Genomic DNA, 22,998 nt, shown 5'->3' with positions numbered 1-22,998 from the left:
CTGAATTTAGACATATAGATGTAGTGAAGATGATTCCTGAAGTTCAAACTGAGGGTCGGAAAACTGGAGGGAAAGGAACTTAATGTGACTTTTAACATGGAACAGTTGTTGCTACAAGGTTTGAATATTGAAAAAAAAAAAAAAAAAAAAAAAAAAACGCTGAACCACTGTAGTTTTTGCCTATTACCATCTCTTGAGTTTACAGAAAATGTTCCTTACTGTTTCTGTTATGCAAGTCACCTGTATCCTATACAAAAACCCCTTAATTTTTTCTCATTTTAAATGTTAAGGTATTTATAGAGTCTGGGTAGCATGTGAAACTCAGTTATCTTTCAAATAGTAAAAGACATATGTTGCTTATTAAATTCTTTTTAACAAAATCAGTTTTTGTCTTTTTTTCTTTTCTTCTTATTTTTTTGCAATTTATTATGAAGCCAAGAAGCTTTGTAAGGACAGCTTTTGATGAAAATAATAATTTTGTCGTGAACTTTCCACCTCATAGAGACTGATAAATATAATATGTAGGCTTATGCATGTACAAACCAAATGATGTATGACCGATGTTTGTTTCTGATTCTCATGTGGGGCGTCTGCTGTTTCGCTGCAGCCTCATTTGATCACAATAGTCTCATCAATCCATAACCTTAGAAGGACCAACAGGACACTCAAAGCCAACCTGATTGTTCAAACTGGTTTATGTAGTTAAGGTATTTCTCATTTTAGCTGGTTACCAAAACGAATAACACAAAATAATTTTAAAGAAATGTGTAACCATAGATTCAGCACTAAAGTGCATTGACTCAGTATGTATGTATGTGGTCCTTTGTGCTCCTGGAAATGTCCACATTTAGGTGCTTTTCTTGCTCAGTTGAGTTGTATAATTGTGCCTAAATGCAAACAACTGTTATTTTATAGAGCCTGGCAGAACAGAAATGCCAGGAGAAGCGTGATTGCTGTTTTTTTTATAGAAGAGGTTTACAGTTTATGAAGTTGAGTTACTACTTTTACGGTTACTTCGGGTTATAATTGTTTCATAATACTAACAGTGGTCTGAGATATGTAGTTTATAAGTGACTTTCTTGCTTCAGGTCCTTGGTTGGCAAAAGTTTAATGTCATCACACAGGTGTGTGATAATATGGTTCACTCTGGACTTATTGTTAATCTGCTGCAGGATAAGGCATCCAATAAAAAAGAAAGAAAGAAAAAACCTGAGAGAAAATTTGCACCTAGTTCATGGTGATCTATGTGACGGACTGGAGACCTGTCCAGGGTGTAACCTGCCTCTCAACCAGTGAATGCTGGGATACCACAACCCCTGTGCTGACCTTGAACAAGAGAAACCGACTCGAGTGCAAAAAAAAAAAAAGAAAAAATGGACGCATATAGTTCATGTTGAACTCTTTTCACCTTATGTTTGACTTGAGGAACCTGGCAGCGAGCCCAAAGAAACACTGAAGAGTTCAGAAAACTCCACAATGTAAGCAGACTGCAGTAAAAGATATATTGGATGTGAGAAGGCTATCATTAAGTCGGTTCTTTTTAATTTTCTTAAAAATTCTTGGTATCAGTTTTGCTCTTGGAATCACACATTCCTGAAGGCATTTCAAAACAATGACAGTTTTATGACCAAAAGTGAAAAAGCGAGGTTTTTTTTTTTTTTTTTTAAGTTCAGATAGCATTTAGTGGTGAATTATTGGCAGCAATCTACATTAGACTCTAGGTAAATGTTTAGCAGCATGATTTCTATTTATATTATGTGATTATTTTTGTTCAAATTAAGGCCTGTGTGATGTCACTACTCCTGATGTTACGCTGTTGTGAAATGGTGTTTAAATAACATAAGGTGTATACTTTGCATTACTTACACTAGAAGAAACTTGCACCTAGATGTGTAATTTTTTTTTCAAAACATATAATTTGTGTTGAAATGATAGATGCTCACATTAATGAAAAATGCCACATAAATTCAATTGAAGACAACAATACTTTCCTCAAAATTTAGTAATTTACTGTTGTTTGCCATTTCCCTCATGTTAACTGTAAATAGGTCCTTTTTTAAAAAACGCTATTTAATTTCACCACCCAATCACTTGGTCTGATTGCTACCAGACCCATAGAATCAAGAAAACACAAGAATCTGCTTGACAACATGAAATACGTTAAAAGATCTTTAAAAAAAAAAAAAAGAAGAAGAAGAAGCAACACATCATGCCCCAGAAACCAGCAAATTTATAAAGGAAACCATCAAAATTTGAAAAGCTGTGCTCCAATCAAATCCTAGGCCTGCTGCAAAGGTGTTTTCCCACATTGGACACCATAAACTATGAATAAGCAAGACTAAAGACAAACACATTGATAAAATGGTAAAACCATGAGAACTGCAACATGAGTGAGTGAAGCACCCACTTTGGTAGGACAAGGTGTGATGTGGAGAGTTTTCTGAGTTTTATCTTTCATTTACTAAAAGAGGGAAATAAGATTTGAAGAGTCTTCATTGCTTACAGGTTTTATTAGCATTTTTAATGTGGTACATTTGATACAGACAAGACTCCTGTTCAGAAGTCATTTCGAATTCAAAGCAGTTTCCTGGCCTTTTGGCTTCACGGCAACTCATTAAATTGCAGCATCTAGCACATTTAGTAATTTACTGGATCAAGTTAATTACCCCTGAAATACTTACTCTTCCTTTATTCTCTTTGTTCCACTCTTTTATTCAGTGAACTTTCAGGAGTAAACATGGATAAATTCACACACACACACACACACACCCACACACACACACATGGAGAGACAGCATGGACACTGACATGCTCACAAGCCAGCAGAAAAACACCTTAACCTCAAACCACATGCTAGGTGCAGACAGGACCACACATACTGTCTCGCACACAAAATGTTTGGAATGCTGTAAACATTTATTTCGGTTGAAAAGAAAATTTTTGTGTGCGTGCGTGTGTGCGTGCATGCTCGTGAGTGCGTGCGTGTGCGTGTGTGTGCACGCATGCATGTGTGTGTCTGTATATACAATGTGTTATTCAGAAGGAAAGTAAAGTATTTCTCCACATGTGGGCCACCAGATAGAGATCAAACAGCGACATAATTTAAGCTTGTTGTGCACAAAATTGGATAAGTTTATGTAGGAAAAGGAGCAAAGTCATCGCTTGTCAATGAAATTACCAAACCATCTGAGATTTGGTAATCTCAGATTACAGACAATAATCTGTAATTATTACAGACTCTGTAAGAGTTTTTTTTTTTCAGAAAAAAAAAACTCTTATGTTTCTCAGTTTTAGAGACCATAAAAAAACCCATAAAAACCTTTCTGTTTTGTAGACTGAGGTCCAAAATGTGTTTTAATGACTATGCGATAATATCAACTTTTGGTCTGATGTTGTTCTCACCTTTTCAACGATTTTACTTGAAATAAGCACTAAAGACACAAGTATATAAGTTGCGAAAAATACTTACACCATGTTTTAGTGTTGTGTGTTTATTAAATACCAAGACAGTGTCTGTGCATGTTTGCTCTGTGCGGTTCGGGGACCTCCCTGACAGTCTGTCAAGCTCAATCTGGCCAAGGAAGGACACACAGATAGCTTGCTGGGGGTGAAACATGTGGTCAAACTCTGTCTTGTCTCCCTCAGGTTTTCCCTTTTTTTATACCTCCCCATGCATGATCCTTAAAGGAAAAATAAATACCATATAATTATCTTTCTGTAGTGCAGTCCCCATATAACGTTCCTTGCACAAGTATTTATTCCCTTTGATGAGAGACCAACACAAGGAAGAGCATTGCTTAGGCTATAAAACAATTTCCCCAGCTTTGAACATCCCACAGATGAATATTTAATTTGTAACTCCAAAATGGAAGCAGCATGGCAAAACTGTAAATCTACCAGAATCTACCAAGTCATGGTCAACAGAACGGAAGACCATGATATCCCAGGAAGAGCTGCAGAGACCTACAGCTCAGACAGGTGAATTGCTTAACTGGACAATTATTAGTTGTGGATCTTTTTGAAAGAGAAAAAGACATTACTGAAAGAAAGCCATAAGTAGTGAAATATAACATTTGTTACAAGCACCATCACCATCATCATTACTCATCACCACTGTCAACAACTCTTGCAATGAAAACTTGCTGAACATGAGTTACAATAACGTTGGGTTTCCCTTTGGGATTAATAAAGTACTTTTGAATTTAATTTGAGACACGTGGAAGAAGGCGCTTTGATCGGATGAAGCCGATTTTGAACTTTCTGACCTACGTGCAAAAACAACTGAAGAGGCAGAAAATTAAAACTGAACATGACCCTGAATACCCACAGCGAAACATGGTGGCATCTTTTTCTGCTTAAGATTTTCTCCAGCAAGGACAGGGCAGTTAAGATCATGAATGAAGTTAAACACAAGGTAGTTCTGTTTTTATTTGCTGTTGTTTTTTTTGTTTTTTTTTAACTATTATAGGGTGCATAAGACCTGAGACTGTGGGGTGGAGAGTCACTTTCCTGCAGAACAACCCAAAAACACACAGCTTTTAACTAGTATACAATGATTTAAGTCAAAGCATGTGTTAGAGTGGCAAGTCTTGAAAATTGCTGTTCACATGCACTCCCTCCATCCAATCCAACCGAGATTAAACTACTTTGCAAATACAAATGTGCCAGCATTTTGGGTTTTAGGTGTGGTAAACCATTAGAAACATACCCCAGAAGACTTGCAACTTTAATTGCAGCACAGCTGGCTTCTACAAAGTGGAAGGGCTGAATACAAATACACATCTCCAGACTTTTACTTATCAAACAAAACAAAAAAAAAACTGAAAACCATGCATCATCCCCCCCTCCCCATTTCAATTATTGAATACTCTGTGTTTGTCTGTCATATCCCCCTAAAAACATTGAAGTTAGTGTTTGTAGCATAATAAAATGTGAAATTAAAGAGACACTGTATCTGTGATACAGTAGAACTGTAATTTAGCCAAAACGTGGCAGTTTTGTTCTTGGCAAGAAAACTTTGAAGTCCCATTCATTTGTAATAATAACTAAGCAGTAAGTAAATCATGTCTCTAATGTAATAAGTTTTTACTGTAAAAAAAGAAGTAGTGAAGATTTTAACCTCTAAACTGCAACAAAGGACTCATTTTTTGACTCAGAGAGCAGGCCGTTTTGGTTTCCATGGCAGAGGTTACTGTTTGACAGAGCTCTGACGTGGAACAAGGCCTAAGCACAATCCTTGGTATGCTTGTTTGTTTGGCTGCACATACACATTTGAGTGTCTAGGTGTTGCAATGCCCACCTCAGGAAGCTGGAGCAAGCCTTCAAACACACATACACACACCCATGAACACACACTGACTCATGCACACTTTGGCTCCGCACTCATCCTGGGTGGTCTGCGCTGCAAATGTTTATGATCCAAACCCAGCTAATCTAACTGGCTTCTTTCAGTGAGTTGAGAATGATTTACAAGATGCAGCAGCAGGACAGAGGAGGCAGAGGAAATCGTGGGGAGATCTCAAGGCTCCATTTCAAGTCACTCTGTGATTAGACCTGTTCCAGTGTCTGGAAGTCTGATGGCACACCCTTTTCTTTGATCCCGACAAGCATTTCAGCAGTCTTTTATGAGTTTTTCCTTTGCCTGTATTACACAGATCTGTGTTGTTGGTTATCACTGACAGACTGTTGTAACATAAATTTGGAATTCATCCATTTTTCATAAATGAATACTACTGTCTTTCTAAATAAGACTGACTGTTCACATCAAGCACATGGAGTGGCATGTTATTGTCTTGTTTTGCTTTTTATTTATTACCAATATAATCATGAATAATAAAGCACATTTTAGGTATATTTTTTTGAAAGATTCAGTTCAGACCCACTTTTGCTTTTTCCACTGCCTTAAATGTTTCTGGTATAGATTCAATAAGTTGTTGCAAATTTCCCTCTGACAGATTGGTCCAGAATGACATCATAGTATGATGCAGTTCCACCACATTAGAATCAAAATAGTTTTATTGGCCAAGCTTGTGTCCACAAGCAAGGAATTTTACTTTGGTTTGCAGGGACTCAGACTGTAGAAGCATTAAGTATAAATAGATACATTTTAAGGAAAACAAATTTTTTAAGCTGTATTTTACATATCCCGCAAATGATGCTTAGACATTTTTAAATCAAAGTTGAATTTTAACTTAAATTTAACTTTTTTATATAAACTTGCGTTCTTTAATGTGTATCTTAAATTAGTTTCTCTAATGTCCAGTGGCTGTAGAACAAATGCATAGTATTACTCCTATTATCCTGAAGAAACTCTTATCCATTTTGAGCTAATTCTTAGCTTCCAGCTAGCAATGCAGCACAGCATTGGCTTTTTCAGCAGCAGCACTTTCTGCTGTCATCATAGCATCAATTTCATTGTTTTTGGACAAATAATAGAGTCAAACTACTTTTCCCCCTTTTACGTCCCGTTTTGCCCACCTGGTTATGAGCAAGTAATAATGAGCAGTCAAGCTCATCTCCTTTCCAGAGCAAACAAAACCAAAGCTACATTCCCCAAGCTCAATTTGCTGTTACGTCTCAGCTCTATGCATTGGGAGCTCTCAGTCATGAAGTCTGGAGAAATGGCCATGCGGCGTCTGTCTGCAAAAGTTCTCATACCACTTTTCAAGTAGATTTGCATGAAAACATGCTAAGTACAGTGTCAAAACAGTATTAACAGATTTTGCTAGCTGCCACTGTTATTTGTTTGACCACTGATGAAAATGTGTTTTTTTTTTATTATTCAAATTACGACTTGGCTGGGCAATACATGACTATGGTTATTTAAAAATCATGAAGGAATTTTTTTTAATTTAATTGTGTTATTTTATGTATTTTTAAATGTTCTACTTATTGCAATAAGGTTGTATCAAGTTACACTATAATATTGTTGACTAAGCTGAAATAAAAAAAACACAAACAATATGTTATTATTATTATTATTATTATTATTATTATTATTATTATTATTATTATTATTATTATTATTATTATATCTAAAATGTTTAGACGCCTGTAATGTGGTTCGAAGGAACCACATTACAGAGGGAGTAGGTTTCCTTACGGACATGTTTCACTGAACGCTCCCATATGTCATCATTCAATGCTATCCGATAGCTTGTTTCACATTCTTCTTCTAAAATAATTAAGGACATTGTTTATTTTTTTCTCACCGTAGCACAGTTAATCTACTGTTTAAGTCTGGAGAGACGAATCCTGTCGCATTTACACTGTCTATAGAGCAATGCTGTTTTGCAAATCGATGCTTTGTTAGTTAGCTAAGTGCTGACTGCTACGCTGACATCAAGAAACTTACATGCGTCTGCCACCGCTGTCATCCAGAGACAGCAGATCATCTTGGATCAAGAACACTGACACAGGTAGGCATCGTTTACTTAGTCGATTTTAGATACTTTATTTTCTTCTGAGTACCTCTTTAATGATATATTCGTTCACTCATCAACGTAGAAGACCAGTTGCTGCCTGTTGAAATCATAATCATAATTGCCTGTATGTGCATGATGTGTCAATGCTTAAATATTTGATTGAAAGTGGCTGATTTACATCGTGTTCGTTCTTGGCACGTATTAGAGTCCCATCAAATGAGTTTAATCGAACAGTTTTTGCAAGTTGCGACAAATGTTAAAATAGTTTGTCCATCCTTGCAGTATTGAAATCTACTTTGCGCAGCTCAGGGTCACAGCGTGCTGAGTCTTTTCCAGCTGTTGACACAAATCTATTTTTGGTCCTAATGCCAATAAATCGTAAATATTTGACTACTTTTATTATGTTGCGTAGTTTGGGCATTTATTCCACTAATTTTAAACATAAACATAAAGATGACAGATATGTATGTTCTACTCATACATATCCAAACATGATATATAAGTGAAAGATGACTCACCCTATGAAGGCAGGGAAAGGCTCAGCTCCAATGGAAACATTCAAGCTCAATTATCCATATAAAACTGACCTTATATGATCATTTTCCCTTGTTTGGTGCCCACTGAGCAAAATACCTTCACATCTTTATCAAAAGTCTCAGAAAATATAACTTATCTCAAGATTTTAGGTTAGTTTTGACTTTTTTTTTTAATCAATTGTTTGTAAAACTTTGTGTTATTTCTCTACGAGCCATTAGTGTCATTTGGTTTATAGTGTGCTACACCAGTGGTTCTCACATAAACATGGAGTTATATGGAGAAATGCTTCACTAAATATCATTTAGTGAAATGCTTCAATAAATGATATTTAATGGCACCTTAATGACTTTAAACCATATGCCAGATTAGAAAAGAATTGTTTGAAAGATTTTTTCAAAACATGCCATCAGGGTTTCCCCTAGTGTATTATAAGCCTGGCGGGCGCCAGGCTTTACTTGTTCCCCCGTCATTTGCTTTTTGTTTTTATTTAAAAGAAAAAACCCTGACAGCATCAGATTGCAGATATGGTAACAAAACAACCTAACTATGAAGGTTGTTCTGTAAACTCTTTCGAAGTAAACTTGAAAATTGCATCTCCTTAAAATCTTAAATTTAAATGTTAATTTAAAATCTTTGAATTTAGCAATGCTGAAACCATTAAATTGCTGCCTTCAATTTTGCAGCATTGATATTTTCTTGGTTCATTTATGCCTCAGGCTGTTTCTAAATGTGATCAGCATTACATCGCACTTTTAGATCCACTAACTGATGACTTAATTTGGATTTAACAGAAGTGCAAATGATTGATATTTATTTCAGTTGTATTCTTTTTTTTTTGATTAGTTGTTTTTAAGATTCTATTGTGGGTTTAAGTATTGTCGGCTACGTCTTCCAATAACGTAATTACCCAGCAATATTTTACATTTCCTGTCAACTTAACATCTTTTCATACAAAAACACGGTGGACCGCCTCGGTTCCCTGACCACCGGGCTTAGCAAGTATTCTGTGGTAAACCCTGCATGCTAATGTTTAAAATTAATTTGGACAGACACAGGTCATTTTAGATCACTGTAAAAATTATTGACAGGATCTATTCATTGGCAGTAAACAGATCCTGCTGCATATTTCTGTTACTGTCACTGCAGATTTTTTCAACAGTGAAATCTTCAATAAAACTTGGGAGCTAGGGGTGGGTGAATTGTATTGTTTATCATTCATCATGAAAAAGTTCTTATAAGAATTTCTATTTATCACTGTCTCAATAAATTTCAATTCATGATAAATAAAAACAATATTATAATAAAATGTTATTTTTACTATTTTCTCCACAGTTTGTTCCATAGTAGCATCAGTAAATATCAGCAAATTCAAAAGTATGATTAATTGTAGTAATTGTGCGCAATTTAATTACATAAACCACACTACCTGAAGTAAGTGAACAAAGTGACGTTCTGAAGAAGCCTATTTCCTGGCAATGTTTTTTAGAACAGTATTTGTAGAAAACCTGATAACCTTTGTTGTAAGGGTGTGAAGGCAGTTCACCAGCAGCCCACCGTGTTTTTGTGTTAAAAATGTTAAAAGCTACAAAAATTCAGAAGTGCATGAGCAGGCTTCATAATAATAGCATGTGAGGTAGATGCAGGGACGGCGCGGGTGATGTGCAACCTCTTGTGCTCAGTTCATTGCATCAACTAATAAACCTAGCTTAGTCTGTCTTCGCTGTTACTGGTGTATAAAAAACCCTATTTAGCAAAAAAAAAAAACAAACACCAGAGGCATCAGGCAAGTAAAGCCTGGTGGCCCACCAGGCTTATAATTCACTACTTGAAACTTTGATTTGTTTGTTTTATCGTTATTACAATAGTCCCACCAAATATTGCACTAAAATTGTAAGTCCGTGTCGCCCACCCGTACCTGGAGCCACATGCTTTGTTTGCCATCCAAAAACAAACAAAAACTACCTTTGTGTTTGATTTTTGCACAGTCATAAATTATGTTGACAATATATGATCTTATTGCTCAACACTTATGGCTTTTAGTTTGTGTTCTCTAAAAATGTCCATGGCATATAATTTTTTTTTTTGCTTGTTTGTTTCTTCTAGCCTTTTCCTGCAGACACCATGGAGCTCCAGGCGGTGCTGATGGCGGCTGGGGGTGGATCACGTATGACAGATCTGACATACAACACCCCCAAACCCATGCTGCCTGTAGGCAACAAACCACTGATGTGGTATCCCCTGAACCTGCTTGAGAGAGTGGGCTTTGAAGGTGAGAAGTAGGGTCAAACATTACATGTGGTCCCCACCCATTAACCTACTTTTACTACACCTTTTAACATCTGAGATTCTAAATAACTTTCATCAACATTCATCTTGATTTAAAAAGTCTACGATGACATTGCAAGCACAAATAATCTGGCATCCAATTTAAGCTGCATAAAATACGGTTCCAGCAAGCTGTGTCTAATCCAACACACACTGTCAAACCTGGTGTCAGGAGCTCCGTGTGAGCTGTGTGCCCCGCTGTCAGATTAAATGTCTTTGTGGCAGGAGCTGGGGTTGTTACAGGGAGCTCATTCTTGGTTTCCATATAAAATGTAAAGAAACAAAATGCTGCAAGTTGGTTTATGTGGCCCACATGAGAAGTCTGGAGCATAGAGTGGAAAAACCTACCTTGAAGAAAAAAAAAAACTTTACCTCTCACTTACACATAAGGAATTTAACGTGTGTGTGTGTGTGTGTGTGTGTGTGGAGGTTTAGCTTTACTGTTGCTGTGAAATCCATGTTTTAAATCCTGAGTAAAAAACAAACAAACAAAAAAAACAATAAGATCAATGTTTCTGAAACATAAAAAGATAAAACACAACACAGCTTTTTAATACACTAATCTAGATGTCCCTTGATTGAATTGCACAAGAAAATTTTTAGTTGCTTGAGAGCTTCTTTTGAGTTTTCTCCTTAGAAATCTTAACTGTAACCAGAAGGGATCAGGTTTGAGTTATGTTGGCCTTGTTTCTCTAAAATAATTAGTTCGGTGAAATCAAGCAAATCGCACCCATTCCTTGTCCCCTATAAGCATTCAGAAATAATATTTATGTTCTCAATAATAATAATAATAATAATAATAATAAAAGTCATCGTTTAGCTTAAAGTCTGGCACATTCCTCATCTTGTTGTGATTCAATATTTACAGTGATATGTTCAATAGAGAATGATCAGTGAGGTTTGAGAAGGACATGCACCATATTTGTCCAGATTAAGCTTTATATGTACGTCTAAGCTGGCAATTGAAATCTCCTCTGGTTGAAAGCCAGCTAGGATTAAACGAGAGGAAATTTTGCTTAGATAATTCAGTTTATTAGATAAATAAAATGTTGCAAATAAAAATTTTAAACAAAACCGATAAGAATTCAGGATTCTGCAGACGTCAGGATTCTGCTATCTCAGTGCAGTGTCATTTTCATGCCTTTTAAAATGTTGCACTAATTACTGGTGAATATACAACATGTGCAGATTTATTGGCACCCCAGTAAAGATGTGCAAATCTTATTTTAGTTTAATATTTCAAAGTAAACTAATCCATCTTCTACTCTGATTACATCTCTTCAGAGTAAAATCCTACATTGTTATGTTTACAAAAAAGGAAAACACCTTTTTTCAGTCAATGTGTTTTTAAAATGCTTTGACATTTGGATGTTTACTACCAGTTCAACAACATTCAAATATTTTGTTAGTTTAACACAACAAAAGTTAAGGGAAATTTCTATAAAGTGTAATAATCACTCTCACCTAAAATTACTATAATCACACCTAGACATAATATATCAGGTGGACACCTTGAAAACATTATTTAGCTATTACTCAGACATTAAGCAAGAAGATTGCAGCGGTTTACGAGTGTTTAAAGAGGTCTCAACAGAATTAAAAATCAGCAATTTATAATGTGCAGGAAGTAGTCTAAGAGTGGATGAAGTTGAAAACCACTACACAAGTGCCGAAGCAAATTTACCCTAAGAGTTGTCTGCAAGTTGCTAAAAATAGTCTCTGAAAATTATAAAATATCATCACAGATGGGACTTATAAACAGGCTGTGGCTGCTGTTAAAGTAAAACCACATCTCAGAAAAAAAAAAACAAAAAAAACCCATTTGCCTTTCATGGGAGTTATGCAAGGAGGAAACCTTTTCTTTCTAATTAACACACAAAGGTCGATTTAACAGAGACAATGGTTTGACATGTTTAATGGTTTAATGATCCTATTTAGAGAGATGCGTCTAAAATTTAATCACTGGGCGTTTCATGCATAAAAGAGTAAACGGGTTTCACAAAAACAGTTGTTTTTTGTGCTTGCACACGGTTTAAACACAAGGCCTCTGGTCACTAGAACATACGTCAAATACAACATTCCAGGAAACGGGTCAAAAATCACCTGTGAAACAGGGAGGTGGAAGTATCATGATTTATCATCCTTTGTAGCACAAGACCTGGACAGCTCACCATCAGAGAATCCTCCATGTATCCAACAGTGTCCAGAAGGTGCTTGAGAAAAATGGACATAAACGCACAAAGCTTTATTCTGCAACGTAACACTGACCCATGTAAGTAAATTGCTGTAGATTATAAAAACTCCTGGAATAAGTCAAAGCCCAAACTTTGATCTGGTTGAGATCCTATAGAGTGACCGACAAGCTGAAAATTCAAACATCCCACAGCAGAAAGTGGTGGGGCCGTGTGTCTAAGTGAGATGGTTTTATACCCGACCTCAGGATTTTATGACAAAAAGCTGCATCACGAGACATAAAGCCGTAACGTTTTAAGCAATGGTAGAATTGAACTGCTTAGGCACCATTGATCCAAAAGGGTCAGCACTGAGACGGTTTTAGGCAAAAATAATGCAGAACTAAACAAATGTACATGAAAATTTCAAAATTCACCCAAAAGCACAAAGATAGAACCATAAACAAATTATTTATACAGTTTATGAGATGAAAAAATTGATTTGGGGTTATTTGTCCCAGGAGGATAGCACAATTAGGATGAGCAAACTTTTTCCTTTGCTTCAAATTAGATTTTTGCTACATTTTCAAACATTTTTAAGTACAAATACACATTGTTTCTAGTGACAAGGAAAATATTAAACATCAATCTGTGACCATTTCTTAAAGATCTGGATATTTAATAAGGTGTCCTAACTTTTCCAAGACTGTAGATGATAGATTGTTCTTTATAAAATGACACGTCAAAATTATTGGCACCCCTAACAGTCCCTTTGAAGTACAAGTATCTGAAGCATGTTTGAAATGGTGAATGTGCCTGAAGTTTTGATTATCCGTTCACAACTTCCAATCGAGTCTGAAACCACGTGATCGGACTCGATTTCTGATCACGTGATTGGATTGGGACGTACCAAACTAGAATTATGCCAAACAAGAACTCAGGTTTTTAAACACGCACAGAGAGTAGGAGGTAAAATACAAGGTAAAAAACATCTCTGAAGCTCACTGTGATAAATTTTAAAATATTAAAATGATAATAAAGAAATTAAAAACATGGATTTGAATGACACATCTGCTGGGTAATCACCTTGGTTATTTCAAATATTTAGTGTTTTGGTTTTTAAAGTTTTACTAAAAGAATAAGTGCTATTTCAGCAGATGTGTTAGAACAGATATGAAGAAATAAATATTCAGTTTCTCAATTCTCCTTGTTAAGAATAATGACTCTGTAGATGCTGCATGTTGTGAAACCAAATATTTATGAGTTCGTCTGTGCCTTGTGAGCATTGTGCAGTCAGGTGTGTTTTTCCCGTCTGGACTTAAAGGGCAGATTTCTGCCTTTTTTACGCTGTTGCAGGTTCACAAGCTCAGCCTGATTAAGGAAAACCTTCTATTTTCCAGACTTGACAATAAACTGGACTGTTCATTACCTGTAGTTTGGTATTCCTCTAAAAGAAAGTTGCTTTCTATAAGTAATCACTCTGTGTGGCCAGCAGTTTACTATGTGCTGCCTCCTAGCCAGAGCGTTGCAATTAGATTTTACTGGGCTGACACAGCTAGTCTGAGCAAATGCCCAGTAGAAACGGCTTAGAGACGATGACTCTTATTAGAACAGGCAGACTCTGCAATCTTTGGATTTATTAAGTAGAGTAGCTTGGTTTCTTGCCACAAAGTCGAAACATTGATTTGAAGCTTGGTGTACTGCCACAGTAATATTTATTTTCTCGGACTTGTCCCTCTATACTCATCTAACAGGGGCTTGCTTTCTCTGGGTTGTGTTTTTAGAGGTTATAGTGATCACCACTAAAGAAGTCCAGAAGATGATGAGTACAGACTCTAGAATGAAGCGGGACATAAAGATGAAGATGGAGGTCGTTTGTGTCCCAGAAGACGGAGACATGGGCACTGCCGATGCGCTCAGACACATTCAGCAGAAGATCAAGGTTTGTTTACTTCTTTTTAAAACATGCAAACAGAAACTTTTGTTGTATTATAGTGCTCCTAGCACAATAATTATGTCATTTCCATAGTTAAACATATCACCATTTTGTATCATCCCTATATAAACTTTCAACCAAATGAAAACAGATGGATTCATATTTGGGTTTCTAATTTTGAGGGTTTTTTTTTTTTTTTTTTTTTTTAAAGCAACGTGCTTAGTTGTGATCTCAAGACATTTTTAAAAAAAAGTTTTTAGATAGAGAGGAAAATAAAGAGTGGACTGTAATTTAAGAGGGTGTGTGTTCTGCAGAGTCACCACCAATCCTGTCTGTTCCCTCTCCCCAGTTGGCAGCCAAGGCTGATGCAGTGCTTCATTTTTCCTTCATTTTCAAACACGCACAAACATTCACATTCACCCATATAAACCCCATGCTTGGTTGCTATCCATGACCTCCCAACTTCAATTTGCCAGTCCCTGCTCTGCATCCTGCCTGCTGATCCCACCATGCCTCCCCTCATCCAGTTCACTTGAAGCATATGAGCTCATTGTTACGACTCCAGTTCCTTTTGGTGCCAGTTTACCCAGTGCACCATTCAGTCTCATGCAGGGGATGTGCACATCTGTGCAACATTTGTGTTTGAGTACGTTGGGGTGATTGTGCCACGGTTCTGCCCTGTCTCCTCTAAACACATTTGTTTGACTGTTTGCGCGTTGCAGAATTGTCCTTGTCTTTGTTCTTGGGGATACAACCATTGAAAATTAGTGGTGCTCCTCGATTGGCTGCTCTTCAAAAGCCAGCCAATAGCATGTCAAGTAGCATTCTGCCTTGGCATTTTAAGCGTCCCACACTGCATTTTCTTTAGAATAACTTAGACATGCTCCAAAAAATAATTTGGGGCTATATTCTACAGAAAACTCTGTAAATAGGTGAAAATGTGAATACTGGACTGTGAATAGGTGAGGGCCAAGTGCACTTAATGTTAGTGTGTTTCAATTATAGTGACTTTAAGTTGCATAGATGCCAAATTGCAAAGAATTGAAAAAAAAAACACCTATATCTCAGTTTTGAATGCAAAAAGCATGAAGCTTATGCTCGATGGCCGTTTCATTTTTGGTTCTTTTCGTTTTTAGATACCAGTAGTACATAGATTTTTTTATTTTTTTTTGTACAGATTCTACATTAATAAAATGTTATACTTCCATTTTATTTTGTAGAGTGTTACGCACATTTTCCGATTCTGACATGTCTGTACAGATTCTTGTTACTGCTAAAGATTTCCTTGATCGAAACTTTGTATATCCTCATATAAACACACTTAAGCAAAACTAGTCACTGCTTGCTCCTATTGAGAGTCGCTCAGACTCTAATCCTCCAAGCAGTTCACCAGATTAGAGGCATTGAGTTACACACACTCACACTCTGCGAGGTGATGAGTGAAGAAGTGTACCCGTGGCCTGCCAAATCCAAGCAGACAGATCTCCCCATCTGTCAAAGAGATGCATCAGTGCGGCATAGAAACCCCGACACACCTACTTGTGTCTTTTGGCAAACACCGTCCCACGAGGGGATTTGGTTGAATCTAAAAACAAAATACTTACAGGAATCAGTGTACACTTAAGAGCGAGTACAGTGGGTCATTCCTCCTGATTAATGAAAAGAGAGATTACAGGCAGCATATTTTGATTTGTTCACTCTTCAAACACTGAAGTTGCACAAAGGTGGACGGATATGCTGATTAATGCTTGGATCTTTCACAAAAGGCCAAACAAGTGAAAGGAGTACTTAATATGCTCTTTTTCCTTTGTATGCTTAAACCCTCTTTGACATTTATTTTTTTTTTTTTTTTTTTTTTTTTTTTTTTATCATTCAGGTTTAATTATGTTGGAAAATCGGGCCAAAAGAGCCAAATGTGCATTGCGAGCTTTGTTTCAAAGTTCCTCCTTTGGTCTACAAATGTTAGTCAGCTTTTAAGACTCCAGAGAAAAGGTGAAGAAAGACCGGCACAAGAGATGGAGCGGCGAGATACTGCAAACATACAAGACTGAATGTCTGTTTTTATTGTATAGCTCACACCACACCCTCTGGCTTTTGTTTCCTCTTTAGGAATTGTGTGTTTAAGCTGCACGTTTGCATTTGAAATTTAAATGGACATCTTTTGATGTGTCGAAAGAAAAATTAAGTCTGTGTCAAGACTTTGCTCTGTATAAATATGGATAAATATGGTAAGCTACATAGCAGTGTAAGACAAAATTGATCTGCTTGTAAGGATACCTGGTTGCCATGGCAACACTAGCAAACAGTTCATTTGGAAGAGAAGTGATGTAGCGGATATTTCTGTGTTTCGTATTCACGTTTTTATCGTGTTAGAACGACAAACCTCTATTTATTCCGGATGATTTATTTGTATAAAATAAATCATCATGAAATGGTGAATAACTGTGAATTTTAAAGACATTTTTAAAATCAAGAAAATGCTTCTTGTGCATTTATATGTACCAGAACTACTTTTGCTTCAGTTACATCTGCAGTTCTTTTGTGGTTTGGCTGCACCAGCTTTGCAGAGGTAGTGGCAGAGATTTTTGGCAATTATTCTTTTCAAAATAGCTCAAGCTCATTCAGATCGGGATCTGTGAAAAACAATATTAAACTCTTGCCAAAAATACTCTTTTAGATTTAGATCTTGGCCTTTCTAACACAGGGATGTGCTTGGATGTAACCAATTTCATTTTGACTCCAGCTGTATGTTTAGGGGAGTTTGCCTACTGTAAAATAAAATTCAGTCCCTTTCCCAAGTCTTTTGCCTCAAAGATGTTTTCTTGCAGGACTGCTCTTTCTTCTGTTCCATCTATCTTCATTAGATTACCTCTATTTTTTTAAGCAGAGTATGACATTTTCATGGAGTTAATTAGGCTAAAAAGCTGTATTTTGAACTCATCTGACCAAAGCCACGTCTTTGTCAGACTTGCCGTGTCCCCTATGCCTGTGGAAAACTAAAATCAGGACATTTTATCATCATCTTTTAAATATTAAAAGATTATAAAATCACCAACAGATACTTTCACCTGCGGATCTTTGCAGCTCCTTCAGCTATCATGGTTTTCTTGGCTACTTCTCTGATTAATGCTCTTCTTGCCAGGCCTGTCAGTTCAGGTTCATGGTCGTGTCTTAGTAGGCATATAGTTGTGCTACTGTTTTCATTTTCAGATTATGGATTTAACAAACATTTGGGAATCAGCTTGGGAACCAAACCCTGACTTAAACTTCCTGTGTTCCTGGCACTTCATGATGTTTGTTGTCTAATGTTTTCCGGCGTTAAATTACACAATTTAACACATAATGGACTTCTGAATACAATTTGTATTTCGTACGTAAAGTATTAGAGAAGCTAAATATGTCTGCAAGTCATACTGCCCATAAAAATAAGTTTCATTCCATCTGTTTCCGTCCACTTCACAATTATCCATAACTTTGTGTTGTTCTGTGACAAAGTAATCAAAGTTAAAGAGATATATGGTTGGTTGAAAGTTGAATGTGGTATATTTTTATAGTTTCGCTAGGCACTGTACATCCCAAGTTGTGGCCCAAAAACAGTCTACAAGTTACTTGAAGCTGTTGCAACATGCAAGCAAAGATCTGGCTGGATCCAGCTGGCAGCCTTAATTCATTTTATATTAGCTTATTACTTCAAGTCTCTTTAAACAAAACACAATGTAAGTTTTGAGTTCAATTACTCAACGTAAGTGATAACATAAAGTTTTTGTATATATATATATATATATATATATATATATATATATATATATATATATATATATATATATATATATATATATATATATATATATATATATATATATATATATAGTGTCATATTGGAGACACATTTATATTTGGCATAGTGAAAATGTTGTGAACATCATGGCTTTTTCTGTGCGTGGTCAAGATTGTGTACATAGCTCTGAGTTGAAGTCACCTAGCACTTGGATAAGTATGCGTCTGTGTGTGATTTTGTAAGCATCAGTGTGTGTGGTCCTGACCTGTCTGCTGGTCCTGGCTGTGGAAAGGCCAAAGTGCCTCTGCCTCTCCAGCTGACTCCACTCTGCTGTCGCCTCTAGAGTGTGTGTCTGGGTGTGTGTGTGTGTGTGTGTGTGTGTGCGCGTGTGCGCGTGTGTGTGTGGCCTCTGTGTAACCACGCTATTATCCATTGGTGTGCGAATGTATGTGCATGCGTGTGCACATGCCTTTGTGCTTTGTTTCTGAACATGTGTGCAAGCTTGTCAGTGTGTGATAGAGAGACAGAGCAGAGTTGAAAGATCGGAGTCTGTAGATCTTCCGCAGACACCTCCCGCTTTAGCCGGGCTGCTTCCTGTCGCGGGGTCCGGATCAAGGTTATGATTGAAGTTAATCTCGGTTGACTTGATGACCCTTAATCCTGCTGATACCGCTCTTACTCAGATACACTTAAAGAACTGCTCTAAACTCTAAATCATCCGGCTGAAATCAGCGTCACAGCCCTGTTGGGAGTTCTGGAACAGGCTTGAATAAGAGTAGACGTTCACAAAAATGTGACGAGAGAAAGCGTCATACGCAATACAAAAAAACAGCAAATGTAATTTAAGCGAATGTCTAAGTGGGAGCCACAAGTATATCATTTTAGAATAAACAGAAAAGTCATTAATTTTAATTATTTTTTTGATGAACTAAGCATAAATAACTGACAAAAAAGATAATCATGAACTATAACTTTGCTAACTACTGAATATTTAAAAACTCATCAGTTATTTCAGAGCCTCGTTCTTATGAAACGGTTTAAGATTAACTCTGATTGCGGTTTGTTAACTTAACTGTTTATTAGAAATAAAGCTCTCCTTAATTTTCTGTTTTCTCACCAGGGAAGTATTAGCCAGTAATAAATCATTTACTTATGAGGAGGATTTTTAAAAAATGTTATTACTTAGTTATTTATTGGTTAATCAGTGATTTGTTCAGGATTAAGTCGTCATTGTTGGCGTAACTGTGGATCACTATGATGAATAATCAGCTGATGATCCACTTCCAGCTTCTTTCCCCTGGACTGATTTAATTTTCAGTTTATGAATGTGTGAATATGGCTCTACTGCGAAGCACTTTGAGTGACTGTGTTTAATTAGACATTGTCTAATTCTCATTAGACAATGTTTACGTTCAGCTAGTAAGATAATAGTTTGTGATTACTTAACTAGTAGTTGATATATGATTAGTTCATCAAGCTAGTGAATGCTAACTAGCAGTTTTATCATTGGTTCATCATTAGTTATTGTTTAGTAGTTGTTAGTTCAGGATTTATTTATTATTAGTTAATATTAGCTAGTAGTTAAATCAGAATTCATTTGCATAGTGAATGAGCACAGCTTAACAAACAAAACAAGGGTTTAAAATTGTATCATTTGTTGGTGGACTATGGAGGTTTTAATTATACGTGATGCAGTCTGCAAAAAAATACGTATATATTAAAATAAATCTTTGAAATTTCTGGATTTTTTACTATTTCAACATGCACTTTTGTGCACTTCTTTTCCTCTCAGTCTGTTTTCTGTGGCAAACAGAGGAACCGTGTCTCTGTCGTTCAGGCTTGTGGTGCTAATGGTGGGATTAGTTGACATGCCGACAGCCTTCATCGTTGGAGACACAAATGGATAACACAGATGCACAAACACAGGCGTGCCCACGTGCAAACGTCTTTCTTATGGCAGAAGATTAGAACGTTGATTGGAATTCACAAGCTTCGTATTTATGTAGATTTTGAAGCATTTGTTTCTTTGAATAACCTTGGTTGAGTTATTGTGTGTGGCTCCTGAGCATAGCAGGAATCCTGGCCCGAGGTGAATATGGAGTGAATACAAAGTCTGTTAGGAGAAAGCTCTTGTCATTTTGAGGTTTGTATAAACGCATCTGCACATGTTTTAAAATAGCAAATAGTAAATTAACTTTAAGTAAAAGAAAAATAGTTTGAAAGTTGCATTTCACTTCATCTGCTTTAATGACGGCATAAAATAGAAAAATTGTTTCGGGCAAAAAAAGCCAGACCTGCTGACTGCAAACAAACCGTCGACTGCATTCTCTGTAATAAAAAGAAATCTGAAAAACTGGCCACAACTTAATGAGACAAATGGGCGCATTCTGAAGATTCTTCCTCGTGTGAAATAAGAACAATAACATTTTCAAAAAGCCGTTCTTAGACAAATACACAATCAGCTCCGTGGGAAGCTTTGTGCTTTTTTAGTAGGAATTTTTCCACTTTATTTTTAGTTGCTTCTGCGTATTTCTGAGATGCTTCATTTGAAAATCAGTATACATGGCCAAATATGGATTTAATAGCCATTTTGATTTTTAACAATGACGTTTACATATTTATTAGCATTAAATTTGACCATGGTAATCATGAAAACTAGTAAAAAGTAAATGTGCAAAACCACTGGGTAGCAATTGACAGAATTTGCACTATGTGACAAAATCTCTTGCTCAAGCAGACGTAACACACTTTTCCTCTGCTACCATTATTAAATCACGCACACTTAGTGTTGCGACGCATTTTTGCATATCTCGTTGAAAAATTTAAGAGATGTTTTGTGACTAGAGTAATAAAACGCATCCAAAGATAGACGCGGTGTGTTAAAGACATTTTTTCTCATTTGACAAAGTCCGTCTTGACTGTTTTTGTCTCCCAACATTTTCCTACAGACTGACATCCTGGTGGTGAGCTGTGACCTTATAACCGACGTGGCTCTTCATGAGGTGGTCGACCTTTTCAGAGCCCACAATGCAACACTGGCCATGCTCATGAGCAAAGCCCATGAGTTCACAGAGACTGTGCCGGGCCAGAAAGGGAAGAAAAGGACAGGTAATGGGATCGTAGCATAATGTCGGCGTTATGTGTAGATACAGAGCAATGTTTTGTTCATTATCTCACAGTGAAACACATTTATTAGTTCCTTCTTAGTCGGAGTTTTACATTTATTTATTTATTTATTTACATTTTTTGAAAACATCCTAACTGGTTTTTCTGGCATTTAGATAAATTGATACCTAATGTTGAGTTTGAGTTAATGTTAGACAGTGAGAGGAAGAAACAGTTATGTGGTTTTCTTTAAGCAGCATATATAAACATTGGGCTCAAACGGTTTAATTTGAGCCCAATGTTTACATATTTAATCTATGTCCAACTGGATTTGATAACAGTGGCCAGTTCTGTGAGACATGATGGATTCGTATTGACGCGTATTGTCATGTGTATTTTTGCCAGCTGAACAGAGGGACTTCGTCGGTGTGGATCAGTCAGGGAAGAGACTGCTCTTTATGGCCAATGAAGCGGATCTGGAAGACGGACTTTCAGTCAGGAAGTCTATTATAAGGAAGTAAGGCCTTCTTTACTACAATTAGGCCTTTTTAAATTCATTCAATGTTCACCTCAAAACATATCAAATGCTCCTTATACTTCTTTGGGCAGTTTTAACTACTTAAATAATTAAAAGTACCAGCTAAATATCGGGTTTAAAGTTATTTAATGTGAAAAGCTCAACCTGCTGGATGTTTATATTTTGGGATTTTAATGCCGAGGCTGCCATTTGGTTGGCGTCCATGTAAAAGTAGTAGATAAAGTATGTTCATTCATAAATCTTGAGATTTTTTTTCTATGTGGATCGATTACCAACATCACTTCATCTCAACACATGAAGAGTTGACCAAACTCTGCCTTTTTTTAATGAAAAGAAGCCAGTCTGTGAGCCTGAAGAGCGCTTCAGAAGCAGAGGCAGCCCTGAGGCTCGAGTGAACTTTGTGACGACTTGCCCCCCTCTGCTAGCCTGGAGGAATCCCAGAAAGCACTTGATTTCACAAAGTTCAGATTCACAGAACCTTCGGTTCTATGCATGTGAAGTGAAATCTTCATAATTTGAAAGTTACATTTACAAGAGTCTTATTTTGTTGATTCTTTCATCATTTTTGCTGCTAGGAGACTTGAGATGTGAACCAGACGTTAAATATGCGCCGTCTTCCCTGACTCTGCTGTATATCGCTACTGTAATAACCGCAAAAGCAAGGCAAGCATCTCTTACAACTTAGAGGCAAAGCTACATAAGGATGAAAACTAAATTGAAAAACGGATGTTTCTCATTCAAATCTCACACGTCTGACTTTAGATCGCCTGGCATGAGCTTAGCAGTCACAAAAATGCAATATGAATAACTTTAACACTTTACCCAGATGTTGCCGTTTGTAAACCATTTCTAAACCCTTGTTAAACATCCAGTGTTGTATTTCCATCTGTTTCCCCTACTTAAATCTTCTGCATCTGTCACCTGCTATACATAGACACCAAGGTTATTGGAAATTTAAGTGTACAGTACACCAAACAGAGGGATCAGATTTTTCCAGCCTCTGTTTTTATTTAACACTTAGTCCTGGATCGGTTCTGTACATCTAAGTACATTCCATTCAAGATGTCTCCTCGTTTCAGCTGTGGACATTTTTGTCTCGACTTAATTTTAAGGCTCTATTCTTGTTGTGGAGGTATTGTATTTGTCTTTTTTTCTTTTTTTTTGGTACAGGAAGAGTACACTAG

The 22,998-nt window shown here is 36.6% G+C and overlaps 1 protein-coding gene and 1 long non-coding RNA gene across 2 annotated transcripts in view; one reads left to right on the top strand and one right to left on the bottom strand.

Moving 5' to 3' along the window:
• Positions 1–260: 260 nt before the first annotated feature.
• On the bottom strand, positions 261–7,185 carry LOC107838031 (uncharacterized). Its single transcript, XR_001664090.1, has 3 exons — positions 7,107–7,185; positions 1,869–1,877; positions 261–272 (listed from the first exon to the last, which is right to left on the bottom strand). It is a non-coding gene; the product is annotated as an uncharacterized LOC107838031 (long non-coding RNA).
• Positions 7,125–22,998, top strand: part of eif2b3 (eukaryotic translation initiation factor 2B, subunit 3 gamma) — a 34,547-nt gene continuing 18,673 nt past the window's right edge. Inside the window, exons 1-5 of the mRNA XM_007567002.2 lie at positions 7,125–7,418; positions 10,065–10,230; positions 14,242–14,399; positions 21,120–21,279; positions 21,682–21,793. Of these exons, the coding sequence (XP_007567064.1) occupies positions 10,083–10,230; positions 14,242–14,399; positions 21,120–21,279; positions 21,682–21,793 (578 nt within the window). The 5' untranslated portion in view covers positions 7,125–7,418; positions 10,065–10,082. The remainder of the gene's footprint in view (positions 7,419–10,064; positions 10,231–14,241; positions 14,400–21,119; positions 21,280–21,681; positions 21,794–22,998) is intronic.

Source organism: Poecilia formosa, unplaced genomic scaffold (genome assembly GCF_000485575.1).
Source record: "Poecilia formosa unplaced genomic scaffold, Poecilia_formosa-5.1.2 Scaffold202, whole genome shotgun sequence".
Classification (NCBI taxonomy): Eukaryota; Metazoa; Chordata; class Actinopteri; order Cyprinodontiformes; family Poeciliidae; genus Poecilia; species Poecilia formosa.
The sequence above is the reverse complement of the archived record's forward strand: the minus strand, read 5'-3'. Positions and strand labels throughout refer to the sequence as shown.